General features: G+C 46.1%; 1 protein-coding gene across 2 annotated transcripts; it reads left to right on the forward strand.

Moving 5' to 3' along the window:
* Window positions 1-708: 708 nt before the first annotated feature.
* On the forward strand, window positions 709-15,868 carry xylt2 (xylosyltransferase II). Of its 2 annotated transcripts, XM_029766226.1 has the most exons (11): window positions 709-876; window positions 6,856-7,366; window positions 7,920-8,095; window positions 9,428-9,630; window positions 10,288-10,368; window positions 11,103-11,319; window positions 11,638-11,814; window positions 11,935-12,191; window positions 12,412-12,607; window positions 12,868-13,201; window positions 13,441-15,868. In XM_029766226.1, the coding sequence occupies exons 1-11, from the start codon at window positions 745-747 to the stop codon at window positions 13,767-13,769; spliced, it is 2,613 nt and encodes an 870-aa protein (XP_029622086.1). In that variant the 5' UTR covers window positions 709-744; the 3' UTR covers window positions 13,770-15,868. The 2 variants fall into 2 exon arrangements, with proteins under 2 accessions (XP_029622086.1, XP_029622093.1); XM_029766233.1 differs by lacking the exon at window positions 10,288-10,368.
* The last annotated feature ends 47 nt before the right edge of the window (window positions 15,869-15,915 follow it).

Here is a 15,915-nt window from a genome sequence, read left to right on the forward strand (position 1 = left end):
AAAGGGTCTGAATACTTATGTAAATAAGGTATTTCTGTTTTTTTTATTTTTAATACATTTGCAAAAATGTCTAAACCTGTTTTCGCTTCATCATTATTGGGTATTGTGTGAAGTTTGCTGAGGAACATGTTATTTAATCAATTTTAGAATAAGGCTGTAATGTAACAAAATGTGGAAAAAGTCAAGGGTTCTGAACTTTCCGAAGGCACTGTAGCTAAAGATATGGCACTGAGCTGCTTCAAGCTATAACAAAATTATAGAATCTGATTATCATTATAATTTAAAAAGGATCCATAATGATCATGCTAGTTCATAATCTAATAAACCATAAGAGAATTGACAAAACGTTTGTAGAAAGGGCCGCACTTTTCATATGTAATTAGGAACACGCAAATAGAATTTTGTATTAACATTTAAATACATTCAATGCAATGTTATTACTAATGATGATAGGCTTTAACTGTATGTGTTCTGTTTCACACAGGGTCTCTGATTATGTTCATCATAAATGACACATTTTCTATAGCTGTAAACCTTTAACATTCTTGAAAACAAAAAACCCCAATGCTTTTAAATCATAATCAAACGTATTGTATAAGACTTAAACTCCGAATTATGTGCAATCAGTAGCCTGCCTACAACTTCTAACCTGAGGAAATGCAAGTCTATGACGTTGCGTGCGCGTTGCTCAGATTTGCTTCTCTCCTCCCCTAGCAAACGCTCATGTAAACTAGCATTGGAAAAATGGTGGCCAGCGTCAGAGTGCAGAAGCTCCTCCGACGATACAAACTAGCGATTGCCGCCGCGTTAACGATTCTTCTGATTCAAGGGCTAGTAGTATGGAGTCTGAGAAGTCTCGAAGAGGGCGAGGCGGAGGTAAGAAAGCTTCATTTGACTTTGTTTAGCTGGTTAAAATAATATTTGGTCTCTGTAAAGCTGGTAGCGGTAGTTAGCAAGCTAGCTTACAGTACTATGCTAACGTAAACGTTAGCTAGCTGTCTCTAGTACTCTGTAGCTAACTACAGTAAAGATAATGTAGTTAACCAAAGCTAGTTCATAGTAAGCTTATTCCGCTTATTATAGTTAGAATTGCACATTTAAACCAATTCGCTAGATGAACCACTTCTTTGGCCAACCTGTCTCCAGAATTCAGGTTAGACGTTTCCTGAGTGTACTCATAAGAACTTGTGTATTAGGTCATTGTGTTGTAAACTGTAATCTGTCAACCAGCTAGCAAGCAAATATTTAAAAACAGGTCGCATTGTTTAGGCTCTCATTTCATTCTGTTGTGACTTGGCATGTCCTTGGATGAATGTTGATTTGTTCTGCGACTGTCACTTCAATTAGTATTGTGTGACTGTCGTGTAGTGATGAAGAGAACGGAAATACATGGCGAAGTTGATTATCGGGCTTGCCAACTGGATTAATAGATTCGGTGGTTATTCAAAGTAGGTGTCAAGACTAGCCAGTATAATGTACATTTATGACATGGACCGAGCGTATGGACTGAGCGGTCGTGCTTCCCTCTGGCTCATCTTTCCTTATCATCCTTGGACAAAGTTATCTGAGTTGGCTCATGATCCATTGCATACCGTAGTCATTTACTCTCATAGTTTGATTCACAATTTATTGGTTTTGATATAAGCATAGTCATTTACTTGTATTTTTTCCAAGTATAAAACTACACATGAACTATTTCTAGGTAAACAACACAATTAGCCAGTTTGGTCTATATTTTCTAAAGTACATTGAAGTAGAGCGTCTGAACCGACCTGTAACATACTTATCCATGGGATTCTTGGCTCTCCAATCTCACATGCACACCTGGAACACTACCCTAGAGGCAGTGGCCAAGAACGTCCCATTTCTTATTCAAATAAAGTCATTGTGAGTTGTCAACAGATTTTGCCCCGGGGGCTTGCATTTAGTTATCGTTTGAGGCATTGATACAGACTCCGCTTCAGGAATGTGTGCTGAAAGAGTCTGAAGTCCCGCTCTGCCTTTCATGACGTGACTTGTGTTGCGTGTGTGCGTAACCCTCCAGACTGATCAAATCAAGTTATTGGTCACATAAACATTTAGCAGATGTTATTGCGGGTGTAGTGAAATGCTTGTGTTCCTAGCTCCAACAGTGCAGTAGTATCTAACAATTCACAACAATACACACGTCTAAAAGTAAAAGAATGGAATTAAGAAATATATACATATTAGGACGAGCAATGTTGGCGTGGCATTGACTAGAATACAATATATACATTTGAAATGAGTAAAACAGTATGTAAACATTTATTAAAGTGACTAGTGGTCCATTATTAAAGTGACCACTGATTCCATGTCTATGTATACAGGGCAGCAGCCTCTTAGGTGCAGGTTTGAATAACCGGGTGGTAACCGGCTAGTGATTGCTATTTAACAGTCTGATGGCCTTGAGATAGAAGCTGTTTTTCAGTCTCTCGGTCCCAGCTTTGATGCACCTGTACTGACCTCGCGCTGGATGGTAGCGTGGTGAACAGCCCGTGGCTCGGGTGGTCACACAGAGCTGTCTCACTGAGCTGTGCATACCTGGAGTGAGAGGAAGCATCTAAGGAGGGCCCCAGAAGAGGTACTGTGCATAGCGTGGGTAGGTTTGCTCTGGGACTCTGTGTCTGGACTCTGTGTTTCACTGGTGATGGTTTAAATCTGTTATTTCATGGAGCAAACCCACTATTAGCCATCCTCTGCTTATTGTGGTTGTATGTTACGTACTTTCTCGCAATCAAGAAGATGTTATTACTTGGACCAGTAGGAACATTACATAATCTGTCTGAATCAATAACAGCCAAGATGCAATGAATGCATTTCCCTTTCGGACACAGTGTAAACAGGAAATGTGACATGACATGAGATCCCTCTGAGAGCAGGGTGTTCCCATTGTGACCTCTAGTAGATTGCTTTAAATCATGTTACTTTCCATGTTCATTCCATGAGGATGCATCCAGCTCTTGCTATCACTTCAGTCCTGAGTCAGCCAGCCTAAACAAAGGCACATGTATACGCCCCCACCGCCCAATGGTGCAACATCATTTTGAACCTTATACAGTGAGGGGAAAAAAGTATTTGATCCCCTGCTGATTTTGTACGTTTGCCCACTGACAAAGAAATGATCCGTCTATAATTGATTTATTTGAACAGTGAGAGACAGAATAACAACAAAAAAATCCAGAAAAACATGTCAAAAATGGTATAAATTGATTTGCATTTTAATGAGGGAAATAAGTATTTGACCCCCTCTCAATCAGAAAGATTTCTGGCTCCCAGGTGTCTTTTATACAGGTAACGAGCTTAGATTAGGAGCACACTCTTAAAGGGAGTGCTCCTAATCTCAGCTTGTTACCTGTATAAAAGAAACCTGTCCACAGAAGCAATCAATCAATCAGATTCCAAACTCTCCACCATGGCCAAGACCAAAGAGCTCTCCAAGGATGTCAGGGACAAGATTGTAGACCTACACAAGGCTGGAATGGGCTACAAGACCATCGCCAAGCAGCTTGGTGAGAAGGTGACAACAGTTGGTGCGATTTTTCGCAAATGGAAGAAACACAAAAGAACTGTCAATCTCCCTCGGCCTGGGGCTCCATGCAAGATCTCACCTCGTGGAGTTGCAATGATCATGAGAACGGTGAGGAATCTGCCCAGAACTACACAGGAGGATCTTGTCAATGATCTCAAGGCAGCTGGGACCATAGTCACCAAGAAAACAATTGGTAACACACTACGCCGTGAAGGACTGAAATCCTGCAGCGCCCGCAAGGTCCCCCTGCTCAAGAAAGCACATATACATGCCCGTCTGAAGTTTGCCAATGAACATCTGAATGATTCAGAGGACAATTGGGTGAAAGTGTTGTGGTCAGATGAGACCAAAATTGAGCTCTTTGGCATCAACTCAACTCGCCATGTTCGGAGGAGGAAGAGGAATGCTGCCTATGACCCCAAGAACATCATCCCCACCGTCAAACATGGAGGTGAAAACATTATGCTTTGGGGGTGTTTTTCTGCTAAGGGGACAGGACAACTTCACCGCATCAAAAGGACGATGGACGGGGCCATGTACCTTCAAATCTTGGGTGAAAACCTCCTTCCCTCAGTCAGGGCATTGAAAATGGGTCATGGATGGGTATTCTAGCATGACAATGACCCAAAACACACGGCCAAGGCAACAAAGGAGTGGCTCAAGAAGAAGCACATTAAGGTCCTGGAGTGGCCAAGCCAGTCTCCAGACCTTAATCACATAGAAAATCTGGGGAGGGAGCTGAATGTTCAAGTTGCCAAACGTCAGCCTCGAAACCTTAATGACTTGGAGAAGCTCTGCAAAGAGGAGTGGGACAAAATCCCTCCTGAGATGTGTGCAAACCTGGTGGCCAACTACAAGAAACATCTGACCTCTGTGATTGCCAACAAGGGTTTTGCCACCAAGTACTAAGTCATGTTTTGCAGAGGGGTCAAATACTTATTTCCCTCATTAAAATGCAAATCAATTTATAACATTTTTGACATGTGTTTTTCTGGATTTTTTTGTTATTCTGTCTCTCACTGTTCAAATAAACCTACCATTAAAATTATAGACTGATCATTTCTTTGTCAGTGGGCAAACGTACAAAATCAGCAGGGGATCAAATACTTTTTTCACTCACTGTACCTACTGCTGACATACTTTTGTGTTAACTGAGGTAATTGGGAGGCTGGAGGAGGCATTTTTACAGTTCCCATGTGGCTCGGTTGGTAGAGCATGGCGCTTGAAACGTCATGGTTGTGGGTTCGATTCCCATGGGGGAACAGTATGGGGAAAAAACTCACTAAGTCCCCCAGGATAAGAGTGTTTGCTAAATGACTGAAATGGGAAGAGAAATTGTAACGCAATGGCAGTGGCCCTCCCTTTTTTGAGTGAGTGGTTATGGGGCCTATGTAGGGCTGAGTGATTGGAATGAATCCCTCTCTGCTCAGTGGCCTCGATGTAACTCACATCTGCTCTAATCAGAAGCTGGCTGCTTGCTGTGCATGTGTGAACACAACCACATGCATCCTATTATAGCCCCCACAGAAAAAGACTTGAGAAGAAGTAAAGAAAACCGCACACTCAGTTCAGTCGTCCCCAGTCAGTGGCTTCATAAAGAGCTGCTGGAGTGTGCTGGAAAACGCTCTCCTCACATGGTGATGGCAGTGATATGGCTTCAACTAATTACAACGAAGAAAAGAGTTGAAGCATTTCTGACATGAGGGCGTTTAATTAAAAAGTGTGAAAAATAGGGAAAAGTTGAATTGAAATCGCTGTGTTTTTCTTCAATATGATAACATAACATTGCCCAGATAAGTCCACTTACAATTTGGTAGCAGTTTTGAACCAGTGAACCACCAGTAGAGTAAGTCTTTTAAAATATGGACTTTTCTCTCCAAACTCAACTCTTTTTTTAAATTTATTTTTTGGCCCTGTGTGATGCTTTTCAATAGACTCCATGGGCTGTAATATCATTGTCGACAAATTCTGTTTTAAACTGGAACACCATTTGTGGTGCACTGGGTGATCTGTAGCTGTGTTTGGATTGGCTACTGGCTGGCTGACTGGCACTGGTCTAGCTGTCTGTCCCAGGTCATAGCCTCTGTTCCCACAGTCTGCTCTGGTCTGTCTCTGTGCCAGCGGCGTGTGGCGAGGGCCAACTCTGGGCCATGCTGTCTGACGGGCAGGAAACGCACGGCCCACTCCCTGTTTTTCTATCCCTGCTCCGGGTGCATATTTTGGGGCCTTTTTTGTACAATTCCAATAAGCTGTGATATTTTCCTGCCAGCTGGGGGTTTGATGCTTTCGACGCTTCCATTTGTTGAGGCCCCATTTTTTGCATTCCAATAAGAGTGTGGTGAGCAGTTTCCCCCCCCCCCCCCCCTGTTTATCTCCACTAACCACCAGAAACACCCTTAGAGCAAGAAGAGTCATGATGGTTTTTTGTTTTGTGATTTGCTAGAGTTGCTTCGAATGAATGTGTCCCTGCCACCCCATACACACACACACACACACACACACACACACACACACACACACACACATACATCCCTTCCTCCCCAGGTAGTCCTGGTCCTAGTGATGGTGGAGGGCCATTGCTGTGCACTGTACAGTTGAAGCGGCAGGGGCTCAGGGCTGGGTGCCGAAGTGGGCAGCGCTGAGCGCTCCTGGGGCTGCAGGGGTGGCTGCTGATAAGGCCACTTGACCCCTGGCAGACAGTGATCTTATTGGGCAGCACAGAGCGTGGTAACCCTCCAGCTCCCCCTGCCTGCCTGCCTGTCGTTGCCCATTTACAAGCCTCACTAATTACACGTCAGAGGACTTCTCTGTCTCTCTCTCACACACACACACACACACATACACACACTCCCCTTAGTGGTCTGATAAGGACTCTCATTGTAGATGTCAGCATATGTCCAATTTCATGTGGTGTGACTGAATGTGTACGGTCCATGCATGCGCTGTGTGCTCTGTACTGTGCCCAGGGTCTAACTGAGGTTTATTGAGGTCACTGCGGTGAATCACTTCCTTCATTACCCATCTGTATGTTGTGCCTTTTTTGAACTCTGTCTTTCCCTGATTACTTCAACAAAAGGCAGAGGCTAAAAATAACCCAGAGCAGAAACACACTGTAAACACATCTCGCCTCTGGTGCTCCTGCTCTGTTGTCGACTTGTTGTTTTGTTCGTTCTTAGAGGGTGAATCATCTCCTCATTTCACAAACACTATTCCTAATAATTTCATTGGTCCCAGTATGTTGTGTAGTGTATTGACAGGAAAGAAGAATGAGAATCTTCTCTGGGCTAACTCTTCCTCCCCCCCAGAGGAAAACACGGCGGTCTAAGCTACCTGACCACAACAGCCAGGACCCCAAAAGAGAGGCGGTGGCCTGGGAGAGACAGAACGCCTTGTCTGGGAGGAGCGGGGCCCGATGGAACAGCAGGCTGGAGAGGACGGGGGCCACGGCCGCCAGCGCCCTCCGGAGGAGCACCATCAGGGTGAAGGTGCCCCTGGGCCAGGGGGTAGCAGTTGATAGCGTTCCCTCCCATGACCCCTCCAGCAGCCGTAACTTCACTGATACCCGGGGCGGAGGGGAGGGGGCGGCCAGACTACCCCCTCCAGCCATGCCAGGGGAACCGGGCAGCGTGGAGGGGGCACCCCAAGCCCCCAGCAACGACTTTGTGCCCAAGTGTGACATCATGGGCAAGGACGCCCTGTCGGCCCTGCACCGTGCCGGTTCGCGGCAGTGCCGGCAGGAGATCGCCAACATTGTGTGCCAGCATCAGGCCGGGCAGCTCATGCCAAGGGCACTGCCTCAGTTCTGCCCGCTGCACGGTGAGACACACCCCTACCTAGCCATCATTCCTCTAGAGATCAGAGACTAACTGCACATTCAGACAGACCACACACTGCAGACTCTTAATCATCTATGGGATATTTTTTTCTCCCTGGTACATTTTTCATTTGTCTTGAAGTTCCTCCCAAGACTAAATATTTGCATGAATATTTAATGTAAAAAGATGTCCTCAACCCCCCCCCCCCCCCCCCCCCCCATAGCATATTTTCACACCACCCCTCATCCACCTATAACACAGGGGTTTGAGGACTATATATTTTCCATTATTGGACAGTTAATCAGTCCCATGTGTATCATCCAAAGAATCTGTATCCAGAGACTCATTCCCATGATCCTCTCTCATCCTGTGTTGTGGCTGTATCCAGGCTATATCACAACCGGCCATGATTGGGTGTCCCATAGGGCGGCGCACAATTGGCCCAGCGTCGTCCGGGTTTGGCCGGTGTAGGCCGTCATTGTAAATAAGAATTTGTTCTTAACTGACTTGCCTAAAATAAAGGTTACATTTAAAAAATGGTGTCCTCCTCTCAGGTTTTTCCAGCCCGGTCCAGACAGCTGATGAGCTGGACAATGACCTGTCCAAGGTGGAGAACCCGGTCAGGGTGGCCTTTGTCCTGGTGGTCCACGGCCGGGCCATCAGGCAGCTCAAACGCCTCATCAAAGCCATATACCATCGAGACCACTTCTACTACATCCACGTGGACAAGGTAACTACTGGCAGACATACACACTACTGTGATGGCTCCAACAAGGATTTCATCTTGAATAACAACATCCAATAAAAAACGTTCACAAAAAAACATGACTTAGTTTGAACTTCCCTAGATGCACCATACAGTCTCTTATGGCTGGAAATGGTATTTTGTCATTGAGATGATCTGGTTTGGTTGGCTCAGTTGAGGGTTGAATTCAAGCAACTATCACACAAAGGAGATACAGAAGGGGTTAAGATGAAGCTTTATCGTACTCCGCACGTTCCTTGTTAGCTTATGAGGACGCCATGATATGTGGAATTGCTTCTCTGGTTCTCATATGCTGGCAGGAGCTCTAACCTGGAGAGTGTCGCTGACTCGTGCATGCTTGATGAGGTCACTGTTTTTCGTGTGTAGTAGAGTCTAAAATAACCCTCAAGTAAGGAAGTGTTTGGAGGATTAGACAGGATAGAGTGGTTTGTCTGGTCACTGTGGGAGCTTTAAGAGGTGGCTGTCTACACAGCTGCAGAGCCATAGAGCAACAGTTTAACACTGCAGAAAGGAAGGGAAAGCACTGATAAATGAGGAGTCAATGGGCTCCCACTATCGAGACTACACTAGACGCTAAAGGTCCACCACCTTATCGCTCCTCTCTCTGAGACGGGTAGGCAGGCGCCTTGAGGGATGGGACAGGATGGAAAGCAGGTCAGGCTGTTCTGGAGTCCTTCCACCAGGCAGCCCTCCTCTCGCTCTCTGTCTCTGTCTCTCTGTTTCTGTACCAGCAGAGCAGGCCACTCTCTCCCTGTGTTAGCCTGGAGCTGGGCCCTGTCACAATACTTTCTACCTGCTCCTCTTCTCAATGCAAGAATCTGATCTCTCAGGCCTGTTGTCACCTACCCTGCTGCAGTCCCCCCATCCATCTTTCCCTCAATGTGTAATCCTCTTCTTTACAGTTTGGAAGTAGCCTCTTAGCTGAGTTCTTCTTTCTTCATGTCCTGCTGCCAGAAGAACCTACAGCTATTTCATACCAGGAGATTTCTATGCACGGGCATGTTTTTGATTTAATGAGTATGTTTACATACACACTAATAATTCAATATTAAACTGATTTTAACAGTAGGCAGATTGTTACCTTAAGGTGTTTACATGTCCTAATAATTTGAAAGATTGATCAGAAAACCAGGTGTTTTAATCGGCGTAAGCTTACTTTGATTTTGACCTTATGCCGATAAGTAAGATGTTTACGTGACTAATGCATAATCTGCCAACTGTCATAATCAGTTTAATATCAGATTATTACTGTGCATGTAAACGTTCTGTCTCCTAACCCCCCCCCCCCCCCCCCAGCGTTCCAACTACCTGCATCGGGAGGTGCAGCAGATCGCCCAGCAGTACCCCAATGTGCGTGCCACGCCCTGGCGCATGGTGACCATCTGGGGCGGTGCCAGCCTGCTGAAGGCCTACCTGCGCAGCATGCAGGACCTGCTCTCCATGCTGGACTGGAATTGGGACTTCTTCATCAACCTCAGTGCTACTGACTTCCCCACCAGGTCAGTGACCACAACACCACTGTCATATGATGGGCTTTGAAACTATTGTTTAATGTTTATGATGGTTAATTGACATATGTGTGATGAAGACTGTATTCCTCCTCAGTCTGTTTAGAAGAAACATGCTCTGGATTTGTAGTTTTTCATCTGTGCCTGTCTGAGCTTTTCATCTGTGCTGGAGCTTTTTGGTTTCACTTCACTCTGCGATTTTTGATTAAATGATTCCGTTGACCTGCAGTGACTTTGACTCCTATAGCTACAAGATAAAGGAGAGCCACGGTTCCTTCTAGATGAAAGCCCATGCTGTCATGGACTGTTTTGGTCACTGATGCACAGAGACAGACTGCTAAATCGCCTCTTTCTTGTCAATCAGTTCTGGGGTGGATTTCTGAGGCCCTTCTGAGCTGCTTCCAGAGCAGTGGCCAATCCTCCTGAACCATCCCAGGGTTTAAAGGGGGGAATAAATACACACAGAGGAGCCTCCGCTGCCTCCCAAATCCTGCCGGCAGTGGCTAATTCCACCCATGGAAAGTCATCGTCCCCCTTCCCTGCTCCTCGCGGCACGCTCTAGTCAGCGTTTTATTCCCAACCTAATCCTCTCTTCTTTCCTTCACTCCTTTCTTTCTGTCTTCTCCTCGGCCTATCGCCTTCTGGCAGGACCAACGATGAACTGGTGGCTTTTCTGTCACAGCACAGAGACCAGAACTTCCTCAAGTCACATGGGCGGGAGAACGCGAGGTAGGGAGTTTAGTTAGGAAACCTCTGACTCACAGCCTCGTCAGTCTGTCTGACACACTTGGCTCTCACTGTTAGTGTCTGACACGGCTCACATCGGATGAGATTTTCCTCCACTGCTCTTCTCATCGAGCTTAGCTTCACTCCGTATGATGTAATGGTTAAGCTTTCATATTGGAGGACAGGACTAAGATGTTGGAAGGGAAAATGAAAGGAATGATGATTATGATGTAAAGCTTCTGTTTGATGTTTATTTCCCATATAGTCAAGGACAGCTCTCTGACAAACTATTTAAGATATTATTGCGGAAGTTAGGCAACAGGTTGTCAATGAAAGTAGGGATTAGATAAAGTAGGGAAAGTAGGGGTTAGAACTCTTAATCACTGTCCTTCCCTGTGCTGTGTTAATTTTGGCAGCTATTTTAGGTTTAGTCGTTTGACTAAAATAGCTTTAACTATTACTAAAATTACCAATTTGAGTAATTTCATCCTTCCTAGTTTTAGTTATCAGTTTCGAACTCTAGACTGAAGTGGCCGCCTGGTAACTGTGTGTGTGGGAGAGCCAGGCTGATCAGCTCAATCAGAATGCGCAACTGAAAGACCAATGAGAAGATTGCATTATATTATGCAAAGGCATGCATATTTATGATTGGACAAAACAGATAAGGAGGAAAAATAGGTTGTTGATGAATGTCTTCTGTCATAGTTGATGAAACGAACACTGCCTATGACCTCCAGGTTCATAAAGAAGCAGGGTCTGGACCGGCTGTTCCATGAGTGTGACAACCACATGTGGCGGCTGGGTGAGCGGACCATCCCAGAGGGTCTGGAGGTGTCTGGGGGCTCTGACTGGTTCTCCCTCACCAGGCGCTTCGTCGAGTATGTCATCAACTCCCAGGATGAGCTGGTGGCGGGCCTGAAACAGTTCTACACCTACGCCCTGCTCCCCGCTGAGGTAATGGACAGGGAAAATGACAATGGTGAACATGACAATGTGACTGCTTAAGTCACAGCCTCTCTGGGCAGTAGAGGTGCTAGACTGAAGAAGGGGTCACAGAGTTTAGCTGCCAGTTAAAGTGGGTTGGTTGAGGTCATATCTTAATATTGAATGTTGTACACTAGAGTCAAAAGTATTGATTTTATGTTTTGAAACATGTCTGGATTGTCTTCATTGTTCAGGAATCCCTGTGGAGTTGGTGAAATGTTGCAATTCTATTTACAGTAATGTCACATCCCTGTGTTGAAATATTAATATAATCCCTCTTTGTTCCAGTCCTTCTTCCACACAGTGCTGGGGAACAGTCACATGTGTGACTCTCTGGTGGACAACAACCTGCGTGTTACCAACTGGAACAGGAAGCTGGGCTGTAAGTGCCAGTACAAACACATAGTGGACTGGTGCGGCTGCTCTCCCAACGACTTCAAACCACAGGACCTCGTTAGGATACAGGTCAGCCAGCCAGCAGAGGGCACTGTTGTACCTATCATGAGTTCAAATTGAGTGTCCTTAACTGCTGCACTCCTCCTCAGACAATTTAACATTGATTCTCATGTGTTCAATCCCCCACAGCAACTGACCCGGCCCACGTTCTTTGCCCGAAAGTTTGAGTCCACGGTGAACCAAGAGGCTATAGACATCCTGGACACCCACCTGTATGGACACTACGCCCCAGGGACAGTGGCCATCAAGGCCTACTGGGAGAGCCTGTTTGAGCAGGCGGACGGGGTGGGCTCCCTCAGTGACGTGGCCCTGACGGCCTACTCTTCCTTCTTCCGCCTGGGCCTCAGGAGCCTGGATAGCAGCCAGACCAGCCTGGAGACCTGCAGGTGAGGCCCTGCCCTGAATACTACAATTCTTCCAAATGGTAGATTCAGAGTGGAAGATTTCACACTTACTTAGACTAGTTGAGACTCAATAGATTGATTTCTTCAAAAGAAGGACAACTTAAGTCTGGGTTTAATTATCTTTTTAGTGTGTACATCAATATCTCAATTTATTTGACCATCTCATATTGTCTATTCAAATATCTCTTCCTCTCTTGTGCAGGTATGAGCCAATAGGCTACCCGGTGTCAGTGCACCTGTATTTCTACGACGAGCGTTTCCAGGGCTACTTGGTCCGTCAGGAGGTGCAGAACGTGGTGTCAAGGGTCAGGGAAACGGTAGAGGTGTGGGCTGTGCCTCAGGCCACCATGCAGCTGAAGAACAACCTCAGGGAGTTTGAGAGGCTCAAGAACCTGGAGGTGGGTGGGACCTGAGATGCATATGTCTATGGGTATTGTGTACAGTCAAGGCTGTTGCAGTTTAGATAGTGGTATATGACAAGGGCTGAGACTACGGGTGAACAAATTTGTGGACCTAGTTTGATGACGAAATATCAGTACATACTGTAGACTAGATATCGGATACAAATGAGCAAGTTAGAATACCAATAGGACAACAAGGATGCAAGACTGCCCTACCACATTGATGTGAAATGTCTGTGCTTATGTTTCCCCCTCAGGTGGGCACAGAGTGGGACCCCAAGGAGAGAATCCTCCGGAACTTCGGCAGTGTGATCGGGCCGCTGGATGAGCCGGTGGCGGTACAGAAGTGGGTTCGGGGGCCCAACCTCACTGCCACCATTGTGTGGATCGACCCTGCCCAGACGGTGGCGGCATCTTATGACATCAGTGTGGATGTGGACGCAGAGTACACGCAGTACAAGCCCCTACTACAGCGGCCGCTCCGCCCCGGGGCCTGGACAGTCAGGGTGCTGAGGCTGTGGGAGCGCGTGGCCGAGGTTCGCTTCCTCGTCATGCCCCTGGCCTTCAAAGGACGAGAGCCACTACGCCAAGGTGAGCCTGGTGGTTTGAGGGTCAGGTAGTTCATTACTTTTTACCAGGAAGTGAAGTGGTTCCAAGGTTTGCCCCTTTGGTGTTCTGTTTGATTAAGTGCAGCCATTCAGCCTCCGTATTCAAGTCACTGGAAGACTCTCAGTATGTATTTATGTATCAGATGAGAATGTTGCGAACTGATCCCTAACAGTCCTCTCTCCTTCCCTTTCCTCCTCTCTCTGCCACCCTACCTGGTCCAGAGGAGGACAGCTGGTTGCACGCGGGGCCACCAGGCAACCTGTACCTGGAGCAGGGCTTCCAGCAGCTGAGATCTGTTCTGAAGCTGCCCCCACAGGAGCCTGCCCTGCAGGAGGCCCAGCAGAGGGCCCAGCTGGTGGGCAAGCCCCTGGAAGCCTGGGTGGATCGCACCGTGGGGGCCTTCTGGGTGACCGGGGACCTGTGCTCCACCCTGCCCTCCCCGGGCCCCTGCCCTTCCCTGGGCCCCTGTACCAAGTCCACCTGGAGCTCCCTCGCCCCAGACCCTAAGTCAGAACTTGGCCCTGTCAAAGGTGATGGCCGGATCAGGTAGCCCCCCGGACAGGAGGCATGCTGGACTACAGTAGAGGGAGAGGGGATTATATGTGAGCCCTGAGAAGAGAGAGAAGGATGTGTGAGCCCTGAGAAGAGGGGAGTATATGTGAGCCATGAGAAGAGGGGAGAGTGGGGTCTGGGGTCTGGTCTCTGAGGCTAACTCAAAAGGCACATAAATAGACACGGCTTCTCCCTACATATGCTGAGGAGTGGCTATGCTCTCAGTTTAGAGGCTACATGCCCTTTTCAGAGGATATGCGTGCTGGAAATTTGCACATGAAGACTGCAAGACAAAGGTTTTTTTGTGTTCGAACGTCATTGCTCGTTACATGGACAATTTCTTTTATGTTATCTGTCTGCATATAAGTCTTCATTCAGGGTCTGTCTGGGTAGAACTTTGGAAAGAGGAGAACCCCACCCGCATATGTTTGAACTCTGTTCAATGCACAGTTTTCTTCTGCTTTAAGGAATTGAAAGCAGTGGCCAACATTTTGACAGTGGCTAAATGCTGTGTTGTATTGTCAGAGGGCAGTGGGTCCTCTGGACTAGTATCTTCATGCTTATTTTCAAGCATTATTATCAGAACAGCAGCAGCAGATGGGGGAAGTGCACTTTACTGTAAGACTAAGCTTACACAGGACAGGGTGGATCAGTAGTTGGAGAATGACAACGAGGAGGATTAGGAGCTTAAAGGGTCAGGGTGGAGGTCGTCACAATGGTGACATGGCATCCTCTTCACTTACTTACATGTCTTTTGTATAAAAGTGCTGCTAGAACGTTGCGGCGTCACTATCATATCACATATCTGACCCAGCTGGCTCACCTGGAGGAGGAATAATAATAATAATAATGTTCTGAGTTACTAGCTGGGAGACAAGAGTTAAAGTTGGGAGAGAGTCCTCTTCTCTCATGATTTCTGTTTACTGTGACATATCATGTTTTTGAATGTTTGTTTTGTTTGTTTCTTGAACATTGAGATGTGAAATGTCTTTGTTGTCCATGATCACTGCAAAGCAAAGCCAGCGGGGGTTTTGTGTGTCAGAGGAAGTGCCTAACTGATGTGGGTAATATTCTAGGCTACAGTGGCCTGGCTCTCCAGTGTGGCATCATCATATTCACAGTAGACTACATCGCTTCTCAATGGGTCTAGTCACAGTTATGCTATATAGGCCTAGCTAGAGCCATATATTTAGAGTTAGGCAAACTTTTAGAATATTGTTCTACTACTAGACAGTCATGTAAATGCATCAATGCAGAAACCTCGTTGGCCCAACTCTCTAAATACATGGCTCTGGACTAGCTGCCTCTTCTGTATCAGTGTATATGCAGTGCAGTACTGTCTATGTGGTCTGTGCTCTGTATGCCAACAAAGTGAAGACTCTTCTGTCATCTACCTACCACTTTAATGTTACTGTTCATCCATAAGCATTTCTACAACAATGAAACTCCCGTCCAAGAGGGGTCAACATGACTATTTCACGGTCTGGTTAAGAAATCGAAGCTGCCTTTACTTTGTTAATATGAACTGTTTATAATGGGAGAATAGCTTCAAGACGTGCACTTATTTCCTTTTTACACAATTCTGAAACCTTACCCTATACCTTTGTTTTTAAATTGTAACGTTTTAAAACTAAACTGGCTGAAACTCCTAGTTTTCTTTTCAGTCTCTGCCACTGAGTTTACAAGTGACCTTGTTCCCCTTGCATACTTGCTTCAGTGAAGCTTCCATTTAACAGAAAGAATAGCAGAGCACTGTTTAGTGTAAATGGAATAGGTTATTCATATTTTAGTCTTTGAGAAATATATATTTGTCCATCCCATTCAATATCAACCCCTCTGTCAAACTATTGAGAGCCACTTCTTGTATTTTCTTTGGGACACATCACACTTCATTCAATGTCACTTCCGTCCATGCTGTATCACCCCACAGCCCACTCATGACTCACTCCGATGATGACATAGTGGCACTGGCTCCCTGACTGAGGCATGACAGTGCTGGACTGGAGAGGGGAGTGCTGGCCAATCACAGAAAGCCTCTGGTTAAACATGGCAACAGGTTGACTGGTGGCACAAAAATAAAAACGAATAAAAAAAATCTAATCTTGTCCAGTCTTGCTTTTTTGGGGTATTTCGTTTTTGACTAG

This window comes from Salmo trutta, chromosome 1, assembly GCF_901001165.1.
Source record: "Salmo trutta chromosome 1, fSalTru1.1, whole genome shotgun sequence".
Lineage (NCBI taxonomy): Eukaryota > Metazoa > Chordata > Actinopteri > Salmoniformes > Salmonidae > Salmo > Salmo trutta.

Bases quoted from the DNA above. Each gene is read 5' to 3' on its own strand.
- xylt2 (XM_029766226.1), top strand. From the start codon at position 745: ATGGTGGCCAGCGTCAGAGTGCAGAAGCTCCTCCGACGATACAAACTA. The intron at 8,096-9,427 runs GTAACTACTGGC...CCCCCCCCCCAG, and splicing joins ACTACATCCACGTGGACAAG to CGTTCCAACTACCTGCATCG. The intron at 11,815-11,934 runs GTCAGCCAGCCA...AATCCCCCACAG, and splicing joins AGGACCTCGTTAGGATACAG to CAACTGACCCGGCCCACGTT.